Below are 18134 nucleotides of genomic sequence, written 5' to 3'. Positions count from 1 at the left end.
TAGATAGCAACAACATGGATATTCTGATTATTAGACATTATGTTATAATTTTACTACTAATCGTACTATATGTTATTTTTAAATTTGAACTCCTAAACTTTATTTGTTATGTATGACATTTTATTTTGTATGAATGAATTTGTTTTGATTTACATAATTATGATTGATTTAATATCTTTAAATAGGATAATTATTTAATAAAATTTTGAATTTAAAAAAAATAATTTTTCATAGAATTTCCCACGGATTTCCCACGGATTTATCCATGGGAAATTACCCATGGATAAATCCGTGGGAAATCCGTGAGAAATTCTGTGAAAAATTATTTTTTTTTTAAATTCAAAATTGAGGAGTTTCAATACATTCTTAGAATGTAAACTCATAAAAAATTTAAAAAAATTAATTTAATTATAAAATGAATAATCTAAATTATATTTATAAAATAAAAAGTAAGATAAAATTAGAGAGATTAAAATTATAAAATTTTAATAATGTTATAAAACATTAAAAAAGAAAAGAATTAATAAATAATAGAAATAAAAAATTATTTAAATTACAATATAGAAATTCAAAAATTTAAGACAAAAAGACAAAAATATACTTAAAAACTAATTCAAATTAAAATACGGAAATTCAAATATTTTAAGTGAAAAGACAAAAATATACTTAAAAAATTATTAAAATTAAATTATTTAAATATATAATCATATTATTACAAATAAAATTAGAATATATAAAATAAAAATCATTTAAGGGTATGATTATCTATTATTTTTTAGACAAAATCAGTTACAAGATGACGTATAACTTTATATTAAATGTGAATTTTGTAAATTCAACCGTTAAATTAAAAATATTTTACTCTTAAATCATATATACAAAATGTTATATTAATCGAAGATGATTTCTTATAAAACAAAATTAAATATGTTGAAAAATTTATATTTTCGATGAGAAAATTTTTTGTAGGAAAAGCTATATTATTGATGAAATATTTCAGACAAATTTATATTTGTCGAAAATGTAAGAACTGGTTTTAAATTTGATATGAAAATATTATGATATTATTAGATAAGATTTTAAGTTAGTATTTTATTAATAGTTGATAATTAAAAAATAAAACAAGGATAAATACATTTTTTGAATTTTATATGTTTGATTTAAGATAACTTATAAAATAACTCTTTGGTAAAGTTATTCCGCTTAGTAACTCATGGCGTGTGTTGAATTTTATCGATCTAATTAATTGTTAAATTAAAAGTTACTAAATTTTACTAATAATTAATATAAAAAATTAATTAGTTTTGGAATAAATTATTTGTGAATTAACAATATAATTGAAACATTAATTATTTTAAATTATTTAACTAAAATCTTATTGACAATTTACTATATGATCTTAATATTTTTGTATAATTAATATCTGATTTTACTATATGATCTTAATATTTTTGTATAACTAATATCTGATTTTAAATTTGATATGAGAATATTATATATAATTAGATAAGATTTTAAGTTAGTATTTTATTAATAGTTGATAATTAGAAGAAAAAGAAACAAGGATAAATACATTTTTTGAATTTTATATGTTTGATTTAAGGTAAATAAATATATTAAATTAATTAATAATTTATTTAAAATATTAAAATTTAATTTATAAGTATGTATTAAATAAATATTTATAATTTTTTAAATTATATTATCATTATAAATTATAAATTAAATAATTTAAATTATAATTTTAAATAAAAAAAAGTAGACGTTAATTATAAAAGTAAGTACATATAAATAAATAATAATTAAATATATTATTATTATTAATTATTATTATTTGTAATATACAATTATTATATATTATTATTATAGTACAAATATGAGATTGTATATTTGAGAATGACTTAAATAAATTAATTTGTACAAGTTATACTGACAACATACATATACATTTCGGTAGCTTACTCATAAGAACTTCACAGTTAAGCGTGCTTGACCTGGAGTAGTACAGGGATGGGTGACCTTCTGGGAAGTTTCCCAGAAATTGCACAAGTAAGGATAAAATACACTAAATAATGAAATATCGTGAAATAGAACCCTTGAGAGGCCAAATATGAGGGTTATTACATTAATAAATTTATTAAAATTAAAAAAAATTGTAATTTTAGGGTAATTTCCCACGGATTTAAAATCCGTGGGTAAATTTCAGACGACCAATTTACCGACGGATTAGTGTCCGTCGGTAATCCGTCGGAAATGCCTCATTACCCACGGATTTTGGGCATTTCCCACGGATTTTTGCCGTCTGAAATACCGAATTTTCTTGTAGTGGTACCATCCACATCCATCATGCGCATTTGGACATCTAACAACCCACTTTGTCGTTTTCGATTCAACCACATAAAAACTCTGATGCATTCTCATTGCATTTTGCTTTACTGCATTTTTTACTGCATCTTTATTCTCAAACTCCAATCCAACATATAAATCTTCGCCAATAGACCAATTATTAGCCACATCCATGCCTGGGATTTCTTCTTCATCTGGATGACTCCAATTGATATTAGTGTAGTGAGGTAAATTACCCCAAAATTGACTTCCACCTAATTTAATCATAGTAAATATATAAAATTAAATAATGTAAATTTAAACTAAATTTTTTAAACGAATAATACAAATTTTAGACAATTAAAATTTAAACTAAATTTGTCAATACAATAACATAAATTATTGAGAAATTTAATTTTCAAAAGTTACCTTCAGTAGATGGATACATTGAAATTGGTTCAACCATTGGACTTTGAACAATAGCATCTGACTCCACGTCACTATCAGATGCTTCACAATTTTCTATTTCATCTTCATTTGATTCATCAATGCTTTCATATGACAATGAAACATGATAGTCTTCATCATCTTCGTCATCTTCATCTTCGTCATCTTCATCTTCGTCTCTTGTCATCACCGGTGATCGTTCAATTGACAAATTTTCTAACGAAATTGTAGAAGATTCTGAGTTACTTATTTCAGCATGTAATTCCATTATTGGCATCACATTCTGACCGATAAAACCTTCTATCATGCATTGTACATCATCATCGTCACTCAATTCCAATGAAAAATATCTGTTCTCATCATGCTGTGAAACAACAAATCTGTAAGTTACAGATAATATAACTTGATTTGACTTAAGATGAAATTTGTTGTGAATCCTTCTCTTTAATAAATCCAAAGTTAAACCTCGCTTAATATACATCCCTTTTTTTGGTCCCTCAAATGTTACACCTTCTGGACTTTCATACATCCTTCCAGTGTAAATATAAGCTATAATTTGATCCATAATATCTTAAATAAAATTCAAATATTAGTACAAATACATACAACTTATTTAAACTACAATAAATTTCAATCATAAATAAGAATTTAAAACTCAACTAAACAGCAACAAAGAACCAATCAGACTGATTTAGTCGATAAATAACAAATACAGTAACAAAAACAACAAATGAAGTAGAGATATCGATGTGATTTACCAGAACGCAGGGGGGGTATATATACTGCAACAGTCTACATCACCTATAGCGACATCTACATAAATTATTTAATAAAAATTTTAAAAAACTGAAGTCGCTATGGGCCATAGCTCCAGTTTTAAAAATATATCTAATATTTTTTAAATATAATTTTTGTTTAGAAATTTATAAAAAAATAACGGATAAAAGGGAAAAAAAGGATTGAAATAAGAAAAAATTGTAAATTTTAAAAAATAAGTAATATAATATAAAAAATAATTTAAAAACGAAAAAAAAAATATTGGGGCGCTATGGCCCATAGCTCCACTTAGGCGCTATGGCCCATAGCGTCAGTTATAAAAATATAGCTAATATTTTTTAAATATTAAATTTGTAATATTCTAGATTTGTAATACAACATTATTAATATTATGTATATATATATATATTCTTAAAATAATACTTCTTTTAAATTTCAATTACATTATTTAAAAATAAATAAAATTGGTTATATTATTATTTTTAGAAATAGTTATAATTCATATATTTTTTTTAGAATAATATTTTAATCATTAAATATATATATATATATATATATATATATATATATATATATATATGATATTATAGATATTTATAATATTATAATAACATAACAAATTATTTAATATAAATTACATGTTTATTTAATAAATAATTATGTGAAAGTGGGAGAGAGGAATGAAACGTGTACTGTGAACCTTATTACGTATGTGAGTATTATGTAAGTGAGTGATGAGCGAAGTAAAATGGCTTACGTAGGTGCAGTGGATTTACGCAGTTACGTGGCAGCAGATATATACCTGTGCAGTGAATTTATATATATGCAGTGAATTGAAGAAGCCCAGGTGCTTACGTGGTATGCCTTTATCAAATATTCCTTTGCAACACTTGTACACGTTATCTAAATCTGCAGAGTGGATAGCAACTTAATAAATGCTTGAAGATTTATCTTCAAGTAAATATTCTCTTACGCACTTCCTTACGTAATCAAAGTAAAAATCACCCCCTATAAATAGTAACATCCGTTTGAACAGACAGCAAGAGAAGAGAACCCCTTATAAATAGTAACATCCGTTTGAACAAACAGCAAGAGAAGAGAACGTAAAAAAAAAAATAGAAGGAGAAAGTAATAGTACGTGCAAAGGGAAGAGAAAACCGCAGCGTAAGATAATAAAATTATGATAAGTGTGCATTTCAAGGTAAGGGGGAGGAGAACCTTGTTTCTTTAAAATTTTATTTACTATTATGTTATTTATTTATGTTATTTTCTTGATACATTTATCTAGTGAGGTGCCCCTAACCTCATTTATTTGCTTATTTTATGTTTTTTATTATTCATAATAATTATTAATATGTTCATATTGTTTATTTATTCTGTAATAATTATCATTATTATTGGTGCTCTTAATATATTTTAATTACGTATATGTTATTTAATTAAAGATTAAATAATGATAAATTCTCAAATTTATTTAGCGTTATTATTTTTAAATTGATTATAATATAATGTTGTTAAAATATATTTGACTCGTTTTAAAAATAAATATTGCTCTATGGCCATAGAAGATAAAGTTTGAATTATTTATAGCTGGAGGTTTGACCTTGGGGATTTAAATGAGTAATCATTCATGGTAAAATATTTTGTTGACATTTGGTTGGTACTACAATAATGCTCATTTATCCTGACTAGTCACTATTAAAATGATTCAAATTTTATTATTTAATTTTTATGTTATTACATATAATCTTGTTCTTTGTTTAATTAAAAATATTTATTTAATAAGTGTTCTCACTCCTTATTTCTTGTTTTGGAAAAATTTAAATTAAATAAATATAGATGGATGTGCCAGCGATCCCTGCTCTTTTTCCTTCAATTATTTCTGCTATATTTTCCGGGACTACGTGGAGTGTGGATGCGGTGGCAAACACAGTCACCTTCAATGGAGTAGCAGTGTCAAGCTTTACTTCTCCCCGAATCAAGAAATCCCTACCGTAATCTATGGTCCTATAATAGTCACCTTCTTTTTACCACCTGCGAACCATGTGAACCCCATAGTGAATCTGTTCCAACCACCTATGTAATTATTATGGAAGTAGAAAAATAAACACTATGATGTGTAAATAAGCTTGAAATAGTCTGTATTATATAGGTAAGAAAAACAACTACGCGCGTTTTGTAAAATATTGTAATGATAAGTACTTATGATATGATATAATGTATAATATTATTATCCATGTGTTCTTTTAGCTATATATATATATGTGTGTGTGTGTGTGTATTTATATATATTTATTATTGGGGTTAATATTAATACTATTAGGCGTTATAAAATTTATTTAGAAATTTATTGAAAAATAACGGATAAAAGGGAAAAAAGGATTAAAATAAGAAAAAAATGTAAATTTTAAAAAATAAGTAATATAATATAAAAAATAATTTAAAAACGAAAAAAAAAATATTGGGGCGCTATGGCCCATAGCTCCACTCAGGCGCTATGGCCCATAGCGCCAGTTATAAAAATATAGCTAATATTTTTTATAATATAATTTTTTTTACAAATTTAGAAAAAAAAAATAACGAGTAAAAGGGAAAAAAATATTGAAATAACAAAAAAATGTTAATTTTAAAAAATAAGTAATAAATTGTATAAAATAATTTAAAAACAAAAAATAAAAAAAAATTTAAATTGGGGCGCTATGGCCCATAGCTCCACTCAGGTGCTATGGGCCACAGCGCCTGTGTTAAAAAAATACATTTTATTTATTTTAAAATTACGTTTTTTTAAAACTTAATTTTCTTTTTATAATTATATAATAAATAGTTCACTTTATTATATTTATTTTACATTATTATTATTTTCCTTTTTTTGTTTACCCAGTGTCGCTATGGGCTACATAATTTTTTTAAGCCCATCAGTTGTGGTGGGCCAGCTGATAGCGACACTGATCCAGCCCAACCAAGCCAAAAAAAAAAAAAACCACGTGTCATGGGTGTCGCTATGGCCTATAGCGACATCCAGTGAAAGAGCCCCAAAGGTGTAAAATGTTTCAAAACAGCCCCATTTTAGTAATAAGTTTCTAAAAGTGCACCACAATGGTCGTTTAGCCGAATATATAATTATTAGTTAAGAAAGAGTAGTATAAGCGTAGTTTTAGAAGAAAAAAAATACTACTTCCATTCTTCTTTATATGACTCAACTTCGAACAATTGTTTATTCCTTTATATAAGACTCAATTCATAATATTTAATGTAATAATTATTTTTAGGCTAAAATATCCCTAATTAAGTTATAGACTCTTTAAAAGTCTAGCGTTCTATGAGAAAGAAGTAATATAGAGTATGAACTCTAATTGATTAAAAGGGCGGTGGGTAATAATTAGGAGAGAAAATGCAAAAATAAGACAAACTAGTATTTTAGTTCGTAAAAAGCACAAACATGTTCATTATATATAATATAATTAAAATTTATAATAGATTATACATAAAAATACTATATTTGAATATATAAATTATATTTAAAATAAGTATACACAAATATTTTTAAACATATAAATTATATATTAAATTTATTATAAATTATTTTTTATTTATTAATAATTTATTTTAAAAAATTAATATTTAATTGATAAATAATTATGATAAAAAAAATCAAATTAGATAAGAAAGTAAAACATCTCTACAAACCCTCTAAAACTTCTAAAAACACTTATGTAATATAGAAATTCATGTTTAATATATAAGAATTTATTTATTGTTATCAACTAGATTGATTACTTTTCTTATCTAATGGGAATCTTATATATAGGAACAAAAATAAATATAAATAAGATAAATTTAGGCAAAAATACATTTTTCGTTCCTTATATTATTTATTAGTGTTAATTTAGTTTCACTTTAATTAATTGAATTAATTTAGTCCCACATCTTTAAAATGTATCTTAATATTTGACCTTTCATTTCCTCTGTTTAAATACTTAAGAGATTTGACATGTGTCATGACATGTGACATGATGACATGACATGATGACATGCCACGTGTTATGTCCATGTCACAGAGCATGATGTCATGCCATGTGACATGATAACATGACACATGACATGACACGTGTCACATCTATTGTGTCACATCCATTAAATATTAATTAAAGTGAGACTAAATTGATTCAATTAATTGAAATGAGACTAAATTAACACTAATAAATAATATAAGGAACGAAAAATATATTTTTGTCTAAATTTATTATTCTTGACTAAATTAATTACTTTTTTAATATGAATACATTAGATAATTTGATCTAATATAAATAATATATCATAATCAAACTAACACAAATATTTATATTATATTTTGTGTTATTCAATTAGGTAACTTTTATTATTATTAATATATTTTTCTTTACTATTTTTATTATTTCTTATTCATAGACATAATTATGCAATGTTTTAAAATAGATAATTAAATATTAATTTATGCTTTTTAGATTTGATTTTCAATAATATATAACCAGCAAAAATCATACTTATAAATATAAATTAGTTCTTAATAATCAACTTTAAAATATTGTTCGAATGATATTCATAAGAAAAAAAAAAATCATTAAATAAAATTGCAAAAAGTCAAACACAGGATTGTAGGCAAGGTAGATCTGCGGAGCGCAGATAGATGCAATAATTGATTGTCTGAAATTCGATAACGTCACCGATTTCGTTTGGGTCCCCACTCCCCAAACATTCTCATCTTCCTTCCTTTTATCCTCTTGTTTGGATCATGGCAATTTGTTCCTCACCCTCCTCATCTTCTTCTTCTTCTTCTTCTTCTTCTTCTTCTTCTACGTCGTCGTTTGGTTCTCCCAACAACGCGAAGACCTGGATCATCCATGGCATTGTGGCTGGGGTTGCGATTGCAGCGGCGGTGGGTGCACGCGCCTACATGACCCGATTCAACAAGTTTCGGAGTCGGGTCGTCGGTATCATACCCGCCCGATACGCTTCGTCTCGCTTCCAGGGAAAGCCTCTCGTTGAAATCCTTGGCAAGCCCATGATCCAGGTCCTTTTAATTTTCTGTTATTATTTCAATTTTTTTTTTATATATATATTGTAAAGTTCAAAGTGATTTTTTGTTTTAAATTTAGCTTTTCGTGTTAGTGTTAGAAATGAATAAAATTTGAGAGAGGGTAAAGGATCAGTTTTTGTTAATGTTAATGGTAATAATAAGGGCCTAGGCTTTATTGCTGACATAGTGAGGCAATTTATTGTAAATTTAATATTTTTTTTTTATCTATTTATTAGTTTTTCTTAGGTTTTGTAAAATTACTTAGGGGACACTTATTTTGAAATGGATGAGTGATAATTATTGTCATAAAAAGAAATGAAATGTGAAATAAAATGAAAAATCTAATTGAGTGTAAAGTGAAAGTACTTGGAGGGTTGAATGTGAAACAAAAAGCAAGAAAATGCTAGTTGAAGAAGACAAAGTTTAATAACAGAATAACAAATTGGAGTCCCTGAGTTCAATTATGTGGAAATATGAGGGGAAAATGCAAAAACTATAAATAAATGTTTATAATTTTCTGAGAGTGAGGGGTGCATTTGCAAAGCTTAACCTCAATACAACACAGGTCCGCCTATGACATGCGAGTTTGTGACCCGTGTTTTTCTCTTCTGTAAACGTGATTGTTGGACTTATATGTTCAGTTAGTTCACATGGTAGTGGTGATTCAATCAACGGGCTTTTTCTATTGAGATGTAGGAATTTGGAATGTAATTCTTTTTCCTTCTAGTTGCCTTAAAATGTGTGGTTTCATGCTTAAAAATAAGGAACTGTGTGTTGAAGTTTTGGTGGTGATGGGTTTAAGCCTATGACATCTTTGTGTAAGCTAGGTAAGCTTTGGACCTCTCTTTGCAGGCTGTATAGTTTCTTTAGTCTTTTTTCCATAACTAAGCTTCATTGATTTTAATAACAGTTAATAGGCTAATCAAGACTATTGATAACTGCAGAGCTACCATGGTCAACTCACTCTTCTCTAGCTACTTTAAAATAAGTGTGTTAAGTGTAAGCCCTGTAAGAGTGGCAATTTTGTATTATGCTGAATCTCATTGTGTTAGACCTGTTAGGATAAACCTTTCTATAAGTACTTATATGAAGAAAAAAGCAGTAAAAAGAATTAAATTTCTCTTATAAATTAAAATCAACTTATTCACTCTAACTTTTATAGGAATCTCCTCATCTAACTTCTCCAAAAGCCAAGGCACATTAGTTGATTTTAACTTATGAAAGAAGTGTGCGATTCATTTTGCTTTTTATTTTCTTCTTTTACAAGTGTCTATTGAGAAGTTTATCCAAACAGATCTTCAATGAGAAAATATGAAACATTTTTATACATCTCTCAACTATGGAACTTGATTTCTCTCACAACTAGCTAAGTACTTTGTTCAATATACAGTTCAATAGACATTTTCAGTTGACTTGTTGGTGTTATAGTAAAGTATTCCCAGCGCCTGCTTTTAATTTATGGTCTCTAATGGTCAAATTATGATGTATTTTACCTACTTTGGGACAAATCTTACAGAGAACATGGGAAAGGGCAAAGCTGGCTGCTACATTGGATCATGTCGGTAAGTTTATCCACATGATCTTCCTACAATCTGGATTTGTTCATAATCACGTCCTGCAAAAGGACAAGTAAATTCATTTCATATTTTACTGTTTCTGCATATATGTCTATGCATGGAAAACCTCTTGTTGGTCTTTTGAAGTCAATAAATTCTCAATGTTTTTGAGATCTATCACCTTTGCATTGCATTCTTTTCTGAATTTCTAGGCAAACTAACTTAAAGAACATCATGATTTGGTTTGGTTTGTGATATAGGTAAATCTTAATGCATTCTGTATGCATGTCATCTGGTGCTCCATATTCAAGAAAATAAAGTAATAAATGATTTTGCAATATGGTCAACGTGTAAATGCATTTGCACATCTAGGTAGCTTCTTTGATGTCTGATTGGTCATTTTCTCTGGTTCTAGTTGTGGCAACTGATGACGAAAAGATTGCTGACTGCTGTCGACAATTTGGAGCTGATGTTATAATGACATCAGAATCCTGCAGAAATGGTAAGCAAATTAGTTGCTTATTGTATTGTAGCCATTCCAAGCTGTTTTCTTCACAATGTTTCATACTCTTTATTTTGCTAGATAGGTACTGAGCGCTGCAATGAAGCCCTACAAAAGCTTGGGAAAAAATATGATATTGTTGTGAACATTCAGGGTGATGAGCCACTTGTTGAACCTGAGATAATAGATGGTATTGTTAAAGCTTTGCAGGTAAGAATTTTTTTTTTGTTTTTTTTTTTCTGTTTAAACTTATTCATGCAAATATTGAGTTTTATTAGCAAAGAAATTATTAACTTCCTGCTTTAGGCTGTATGTCATCATTATGTGCATTTTTATTCTGAACAAAATGGTGACTAAATTCTTCCAAACACTCGTTTAAAACAGCATCAGGTTGTCTTGAAATTTTTTACATTGAAGTATTGTAACTTAATGCACAAAAGGAAATATTACTGCATATCTCTGAATATTATTCCCTTATACCATCTATACTGATCCTTACAGGCAGCTCCAGATGCAGTGTTCAGCACTGCAGTCACATCTTTAAAGCCTGAAGATGCACATGATCCAAATAGGGTGAAATGTGTGGTAGATAATCGTGGTTATGCCATCTATTTTTCACGAGGATTAATCCCGTTCAACAAGTAAGTTAGAAATAATTTAAGTTCATATTTTCAATGTTAATTGTTACTTCATTCACAAAATATTTTGTGATATTGTGTACATATTTTTTTTGAAACTAAACAAATGCTTGCATATATACTGTAGGTCAGGGAAGGTCAATCAACAATTCCCGTATTTGCTTCATCTTGGGATTCAGGTACTAATTTTAAGTTCTTTTTAATTGGCCATGTTTATGATGACAAACATTGCTTATTGTTCGTTTGTCTATTAACATTATTTGCTTCATTGTGAGTTAATATTTTTCTGCCTACACATCTGCCAGAGCTATGATACGAAGTTTCTGAAGATATACCCTGATCTTCAACCTACTCCATTGCAACTTGAGGAGGATTTGGAGCAGCTTAAAGTCCTTGAGAATGGCTACAAGATGAAGGTACCTGAGTTATTTATATATGCCCTTGTTATTTTATCTTTATCCCACTGACTTACAAGTTTCTTACTTGATTATTCTAAATTGATCTTATATAATCTCTTAATGATAATCAAATAGCCTTCAAATCCAAGTATAAGGTCTGGTTGCCAACATAGTGTTAGATGTAAGTAGTCCAAAACCATCGTAAATTCAGGTTCTCTGATAAAGTTGTCTGGTCAGTGACTATTGAACCGAACACTTGGTGACAGTTAGGACACCCCCTATTAAGAGGGTCCATGTTAGGAGAAATAGGAGAGTAGCAGGGTGTCAAATTCAAATCCCTGAGGCATTGTAACAGTATATGATAGAAACTGCAATCAGTAAAAGTAATTTTTGCTCTGTTTGTATAAACTTCTCCATAATTACTTTAAGAAGAGTAAAATAGAAAGAAAAATTGAAATGAACTTTTTCACAAGTTAAAAATGACTTATTCATAAGCTAATTTGTAAAAGTTTTATCTTATTAGTTTTTTCAAAGTCTTATTTTTAACTTATGCATTAGCTAATTTTAACTTATGAAGAAGTTTATTTTGATTTTTTTTTTCTATTTTTTTCTCCTAGAAATGCTTTTAGAGAAGTTTATTGAAATAGACCTTTTACTGTAATGTGTTTTAAAGAAAAAGAAATCACAAGAGCAGAAGCTCCCAAGCATAGAGATGATTCTCTAACCCCTAAAGATTCTCAATACCCTTTTCCTCTCTCCTCTTGCCTATATAACAGATTAGTCTTATGCTGTCTCTGTAACTAACTCTCCACTTCCACACTACCTTCTCACTTACAGAAAATCATGGTCCTAGTTATTCTTGGGCAGCCTTCCCCCCTTGTCCTACTTTTCTTTGTAAATCTGTTTATACAAATTATCATAACAGACTTTCTGTCGTAATGTTGTAATGCCTTGGATTTGATCCCCTATTTCTCCTAACATAGACCCTCTGAATAGGGGTTTCCTAACAGATGTTTTATTATCACTGTCATGTTCCTCTGCACTGCGGTAATATTGAAATTATTCTCAAGTCGAATAGTTTGCTGATTATAGCATCCAAAACATGGTTTTTGGATGTGTTCTACTACTGCTGGAACTTGGAAATGAGTCAAGTCGTTCTTATCTCAACTCGATTTGAGTCCACAAGAATTGGTTCAATTTGGAACCTAGTTGAGTTTTATATGAACCACTGTTTTAGCTCAAGTTCAGCTCGATATAGGTTTACAAATGATATGATTTACCTCACGAGCTAAGTTGCATGAACAAAAGATAATTTAGATAATTATCATCAATTGTACTTGTGCTTTTATTATATTTTATTTTTTTGTGTCTCTTTATATATTGGAGGCATATTTATTGGGAGAGATAAGAGGAATTAATCTTGGTCATACAATCGTACATCGATGATGAAAGATTATTTTAGTTAAATCTGATGTTGACCATCCATTTTAATTCTAGGGACAAGGTTTATTCTTCCTACACTCATTTCTCACCTTAGTTCATACACATTACGAATTGAACTGTAGTTGTTCAAGTTCTGTCATTTAATTAACAGCCTTAGTTTTTAACTCAAGTTTAACTTATTTGGATCATAAACCAAGTTTTTCAACTCAAGTTTAACTTATTTGGATCATAAACCAAGTTTTTCTAGCTAATTAACATATTGAGTGTTGAATTAATTTTGAGTTCCTTTAGTAGGTTCATTGCCAGCCTCATTCTACACAAAAGTAATGGATTTCCAGGTTCTCTCTGAGATAGGAATTCACATTAAAATGTGAAATAAGAAAAATCGCATAGTTCCACTTAAATTCATCATTATAAATGCAATGGAATAAAAAACGACTATTTATAAGATGTTCTTCTAAATTTAAGTAACATTTACTTCAAGACTCAAGATTATAGCTACTACTCATTACTGAAAAATTATTATGAGACTACTCGTAGTTGATAACTGAAGGCTTTAACCATCTGTTCTGATGTGGGATAAGTTATTTATATCATTATTGTGCACTTTATAAAAATGTTAATTTTTATTTTCTGCTGTAGGTGATAAAAGTTGATCATGAGGCCCATGGTGTTGACACTCCTGAAGATGTTGGAAAGATAGAATCTTTTATGCGTGAGAGGAACTTGTCTTGAACTCTCAGATACAGCAATGAAACCATATGCAAATCAATCATAAAGCACATTACATCACAGATAGAAAAGGGTTTTATTTATTTATTTTCTTTTAGTATATATCTTCTTGTTTTATTATGTATAATGTATGTTATTTTCTTAATACAGCAATGTATTTTATCATCATAGTACTTATTTTATTATTTATAGTGTATGTTATTTTCTTAATACAGCAATGTATGTTATCATCATAGTACTTATTTTATTATTTATAATGTATGTTATTTTCTTAATCATCGGCAGTATGACTTGGTTTCTTGGTTTCATGTACGACTATTAATATGTAGTATACATATGCAGGGAACGAAAATTTTAGTGACATATTACATATATACTGCGAGCTATGTATGTATCTTTGTCTTAGAAAAGAATTTCAATGGGACTCGGAGTGTATTAGTAATGAAGGTTTACATTAACACATCATGAAGGAGATTCATGGTAGTTTAGAGGGCATTGGAGATACTCAAAATTCATGTAATCTAGACAATAAGAGTATTAAGACTATATTATTCAATTCAGAAAAAAAAAATGCTGTAATAACTAATAATTTCTAAAGAGTGAACTTATATTTTTGAGAATGCCTAATATCTTCTTTTACGTATTGTAATCATGAAGGCAAATTTAAATTTTTATGCAAATTTGATATTATGTCTTTGAGCCACAAATTTTAAGGGGATTAAATGTCCTTTCATTTAAGCTTTTATTATGCTATAGAAGTGAAATATATACAATAATTTTAGCTTATATATTATTATTATTTTGTGTGTAAGGTTTATTATTATTTTTTTGTATAATATTATTTGTATACTTTTTTTTATTAATTTTAATATTGCATCCTTTTTTTTTCTTTTTCCTGTTTTCACGTAATATTTCCACGTTATGAGGTAATACAGAGTCCAATTATTTTAAGTGATAGCCTCCATTATTTAAGGCAATTAATTTTTAGTGATTTGCTTAAAGTTCGATTTAAAAGATTAAACATTGTATGCTTCCTTAATTACTAGGCTAGCTAAATTCTAATATTGCTAAGGGTATGCTCGTTGCATAGAATTGGAATTGTAGTTTGGGGTTAAAAATTTCATTTCATTTCTGCCTAAATTAGAATGGGTTTGAAATCATAATTCTCATGTTTGATTGTGTATAGAATAAGAGTGCAAAACTGTAATTCTATGGTGGTTTTCAATGGAAATGAAAGTAACAATTGATATTAACATAAGAATGATGGTGGTGTGGTAGCAGGGAAGGAATGGTGGTGGTGACAATCAAGGATGTGGTAGTGATAATAATTATGGAGGCGTGTTTCTGGAAAAAAAAACTGTTCATGGGTCCTTTTTATTTGAATTATTCAAAGTTTTCAATTTAGATACTGGGCATATGCATAGTTTTAGGCATTATTGGAACACGAGATGTATTTTTTTTTTTCATATTGTAGTTCTAATAATATCTTTTTTCATCAAATTAGTTAAGGTTGAATTGCGAGGTTGTTTAACATACCAAAATGTCTATGAACTCCTCAATAAATATCATATAATCGAAATCATAGATATATATGCTTAAACAAATTGAATAAACAACGCATATGTTTGCAAATCACCATATCTTTAAATTTGAAAAAACAAATTGAATAAACAACGCATATGTTTGCAAATCACCATATCTTTAAATTTGAAAATGAGTCATTGATTACAATATATAATTATCGCAATATAGTATAGAAATAATAAACTAGATTAAAACTATCTTAATTACGTTAAAAGAAGAAAAAGAAATTAAGCTAAGAAAGGAAAAGTTGGTCTAGAAACCACATTTAGTCATCTCGTGCACGGAAGCCACGGGTGCGGGCATTGGGTGCAAGGGAGCGCGAAAGTATTAAGTTTATGACCCTTCTGAATGAGTTTGCCTTGTTTATTTATAGAGAATAGGAAAGAGCGGTTACTTTTGCGTTGATTTGATGTGGTATGTGCAACTGTTACTTTTGCGTTGATTTGATGTGGTATGTGCAACTGTTCCATGCTACATGATGTGGGTAACCCCGCTCAACCGTTCTTAACTTTTCGCAACTGCATGTTACACTTTTGATTCTCAAATAATCTCTTTGAGGTTCTTGGCTTTAATTTTCGAGGAACAACTATTACCCATTGATCCCTTGTAATCTATAACCCTCCCGTTATTCACGCAAATGTGGGTAACTACCTTGAACCGCTCATAACTGCTCTTCTTCGATTTGACGAACGATTCCTTGAGCATATTTCGATTACTTAAAAAAATTTCACCATTCTATCCCAACAAGGCAAAAGTAGCAATGCTAATCGATGATAGTTGTGATAGAAATAATTTGAAATATAGTAGTGATTGTAAGATATTAATAACAATGATAATAACGATAATAATAATAATAATAATAATAATATTTAATGATAAAGACAATAATAATTGAGATAAAGATAGTGATAATTCTAGTAATAATTAAAGTGACAACTGTTATAATGATGATGATTGGTGACAATTGATCAACAATGAATTATTGGTGATGATCCTTCACTTTATGATTGATTTATAAATTATTATATCCTATTAATGTCTAGATGCTCTAATATTGTGATTTATGAAAATTAATTGTCAATCTATATATGTGGGAGTAGAAAATAAAAATAAAAATTTTATTTATATAGCTAATTACTTGTCAGAAGTTTTATTAGAGCTCCTTCAATAAGATGAAGTTGATAATATCCTATGTTAGGCTTAACTCTTTATGTTATTATATCATTTAGAGAAGATTACAAGGTATCTTGGATCAAGGTCGGTCTAAACATAAAGAGAGGAAAATCCTTATTTTAGGTTTCTAAAATATTATATAGTATATATATTAATATTTATACAAATTTTATTATTAGTTGGTTTATTATAATAATAATAATAATAATAAAACTGTATTTTTTTTATTTATAAATAGTTATGATATTGTTGGAGAAAATATTGTTTTAATTTTTTTATAAGACTTCTGATTTTTTTATTACTTCTTTTGAAATTTTATTAAGATTTCACATTAGAATTTATTTTAGGCCTAATAATAAATTGAGTCAATCTTACCATGATATCAAAATTAATGTTTAGTTCTTGAAATCATAAATCTTTTTGAAGTAATCATAAATACTTATTTACAGCAATATCTCTAAAGTGTTACAAAATCATCCTAGGATCATTAGACATCCTTGTAAGGCTGAAAAGAATGAGATAAAACAGTCTTAAATATCATATATCTAACATAAAAGTAAACATGAGAGTATAACACTTTACCTTAAGTTAGCTTGTCATGTGCAAAAATAGAAAATTCCACCAACTTAGATCCCATGTCAACTTAAAGATGAAAACAACACTTGCCACACATAAACAACATTTCATAACAATTAAACTATCAAATAATGAATCCAACATTCATATTTTTAAAAAATAGTTCTATCATATTAAAAAGGTTTCTAATGTCTCGCAAGAAAACTAAGTATAAATTGAAAGAACGGAGAATTCAATGTTTCTCACTACTCTGAAACCATATTAACTTCAACTCAAATCCCAACTACCCAACTTGCATTATTCTAAGTGTATTTATTATATATCATTTTGCGAGACTTAGAACAACTATTTCTTTGGTCTTATAGAATATATCAAAAGGTTTTGGTTGTATTTTAATTTTTTTAAAAGGGTGTAAGACCATAAAGGACTTGATTAAAAGAGAATTTGCATATTTGAACTTGGATATACTTATGACGAATGCTTAGAAAGTGAGAATGAAAATATCTCTGAATCATTCATCTATTATCCAATCAATTTATTTATAAAAAAATTCATCAAATTCATTCATTACACAACATAATATTGAATGATTAAATCCAATTCATCCATTTAATTTAATTGATGGTTAGTGATTCATTCATCATGTTTTCAAATCCATTGGATTACCACAAGTGAGATGTGTCACATTAAATAAAAATGCTATATTTTTTATACTATTTTTTGGGCACATATTTGAATTGAGATTTCAAAAGATTATCTCTATATCTTAAAATAAATAAATAAAAAGTGTTTATCTTAGACACGTGGCATCTTTTGCCAAATTTTGCTCCTGTCCAAATTTCTTCTTCCTTGCACCAAGCTTTTCTAGATTTTTGCAACTTTTTTCTTCTAAAAACAACCTGTCTGTCTTTGGTTCTCCAAATAAGA

General features: G+C 27.7%; 1 protein-coding gene and 1 long non-coding RNA gene across 2 annotated transcripts; both read left to right on the top strand.

Annotated features, from left to right (window-relative positions):
• The first annotated feature begins 4343 nt into the window (after positions 1–4343).
• LOC145950808 (uncharacterized) lies at positions 4344–5806 on the top strand. Its single transcript, XR_014428661.1, has 2 exons — positions 4344–4750; positions 5389–5806. It is a non-coding gene; the product is annotated as an uncharacterized LOC145950808 (long non-coding RNA).
• Positions 5807–8190: 2384 nt separating this feature from the next.
• CKS (Nucleotide-diphospho-sugar transferases superfamily protein) lies at positions 8191–14152 on the top strand. The gene is made up of 8 exons (XM_020378038.3): positions 8191–8599; positions 10122–10167; positions 10577–10663; positions 10749–10873; positions 11165–11304; positions 11429–11480; positions 11607–11717; positions 13785–14152. The coding sequence occupies exons 1-8, from the start codon at positions 8321–8323 to the stop codon at positions 13875–13877; spliced, it is 933 nt and encodes a 310-aa protein (XP_020233627.1). The 5' UTR covers positions 8191–8320; the 3' UTR covers positions 13878–14152.
• Positions 14153–18134: the final 3982 nt, after the last annotated feature.

Source organism: Cajanus cajan, chromosome 8 (assembly GCF_000230855.2).
Source record: "Cajanus cajan strain Asha chromosome 8, NIPB_CcT2T_4, whole genome shotgun sequence".
Lineage (NCBI taxonomy): Eukaryota > Viridiplantae > Streptophyta > Magnoliopsida > Fabales > Fabaceae > Cajanus > Cajanus cajan.
This window is presented reverse-complemented; position numbering and strand designations above follow the sequence as displayed.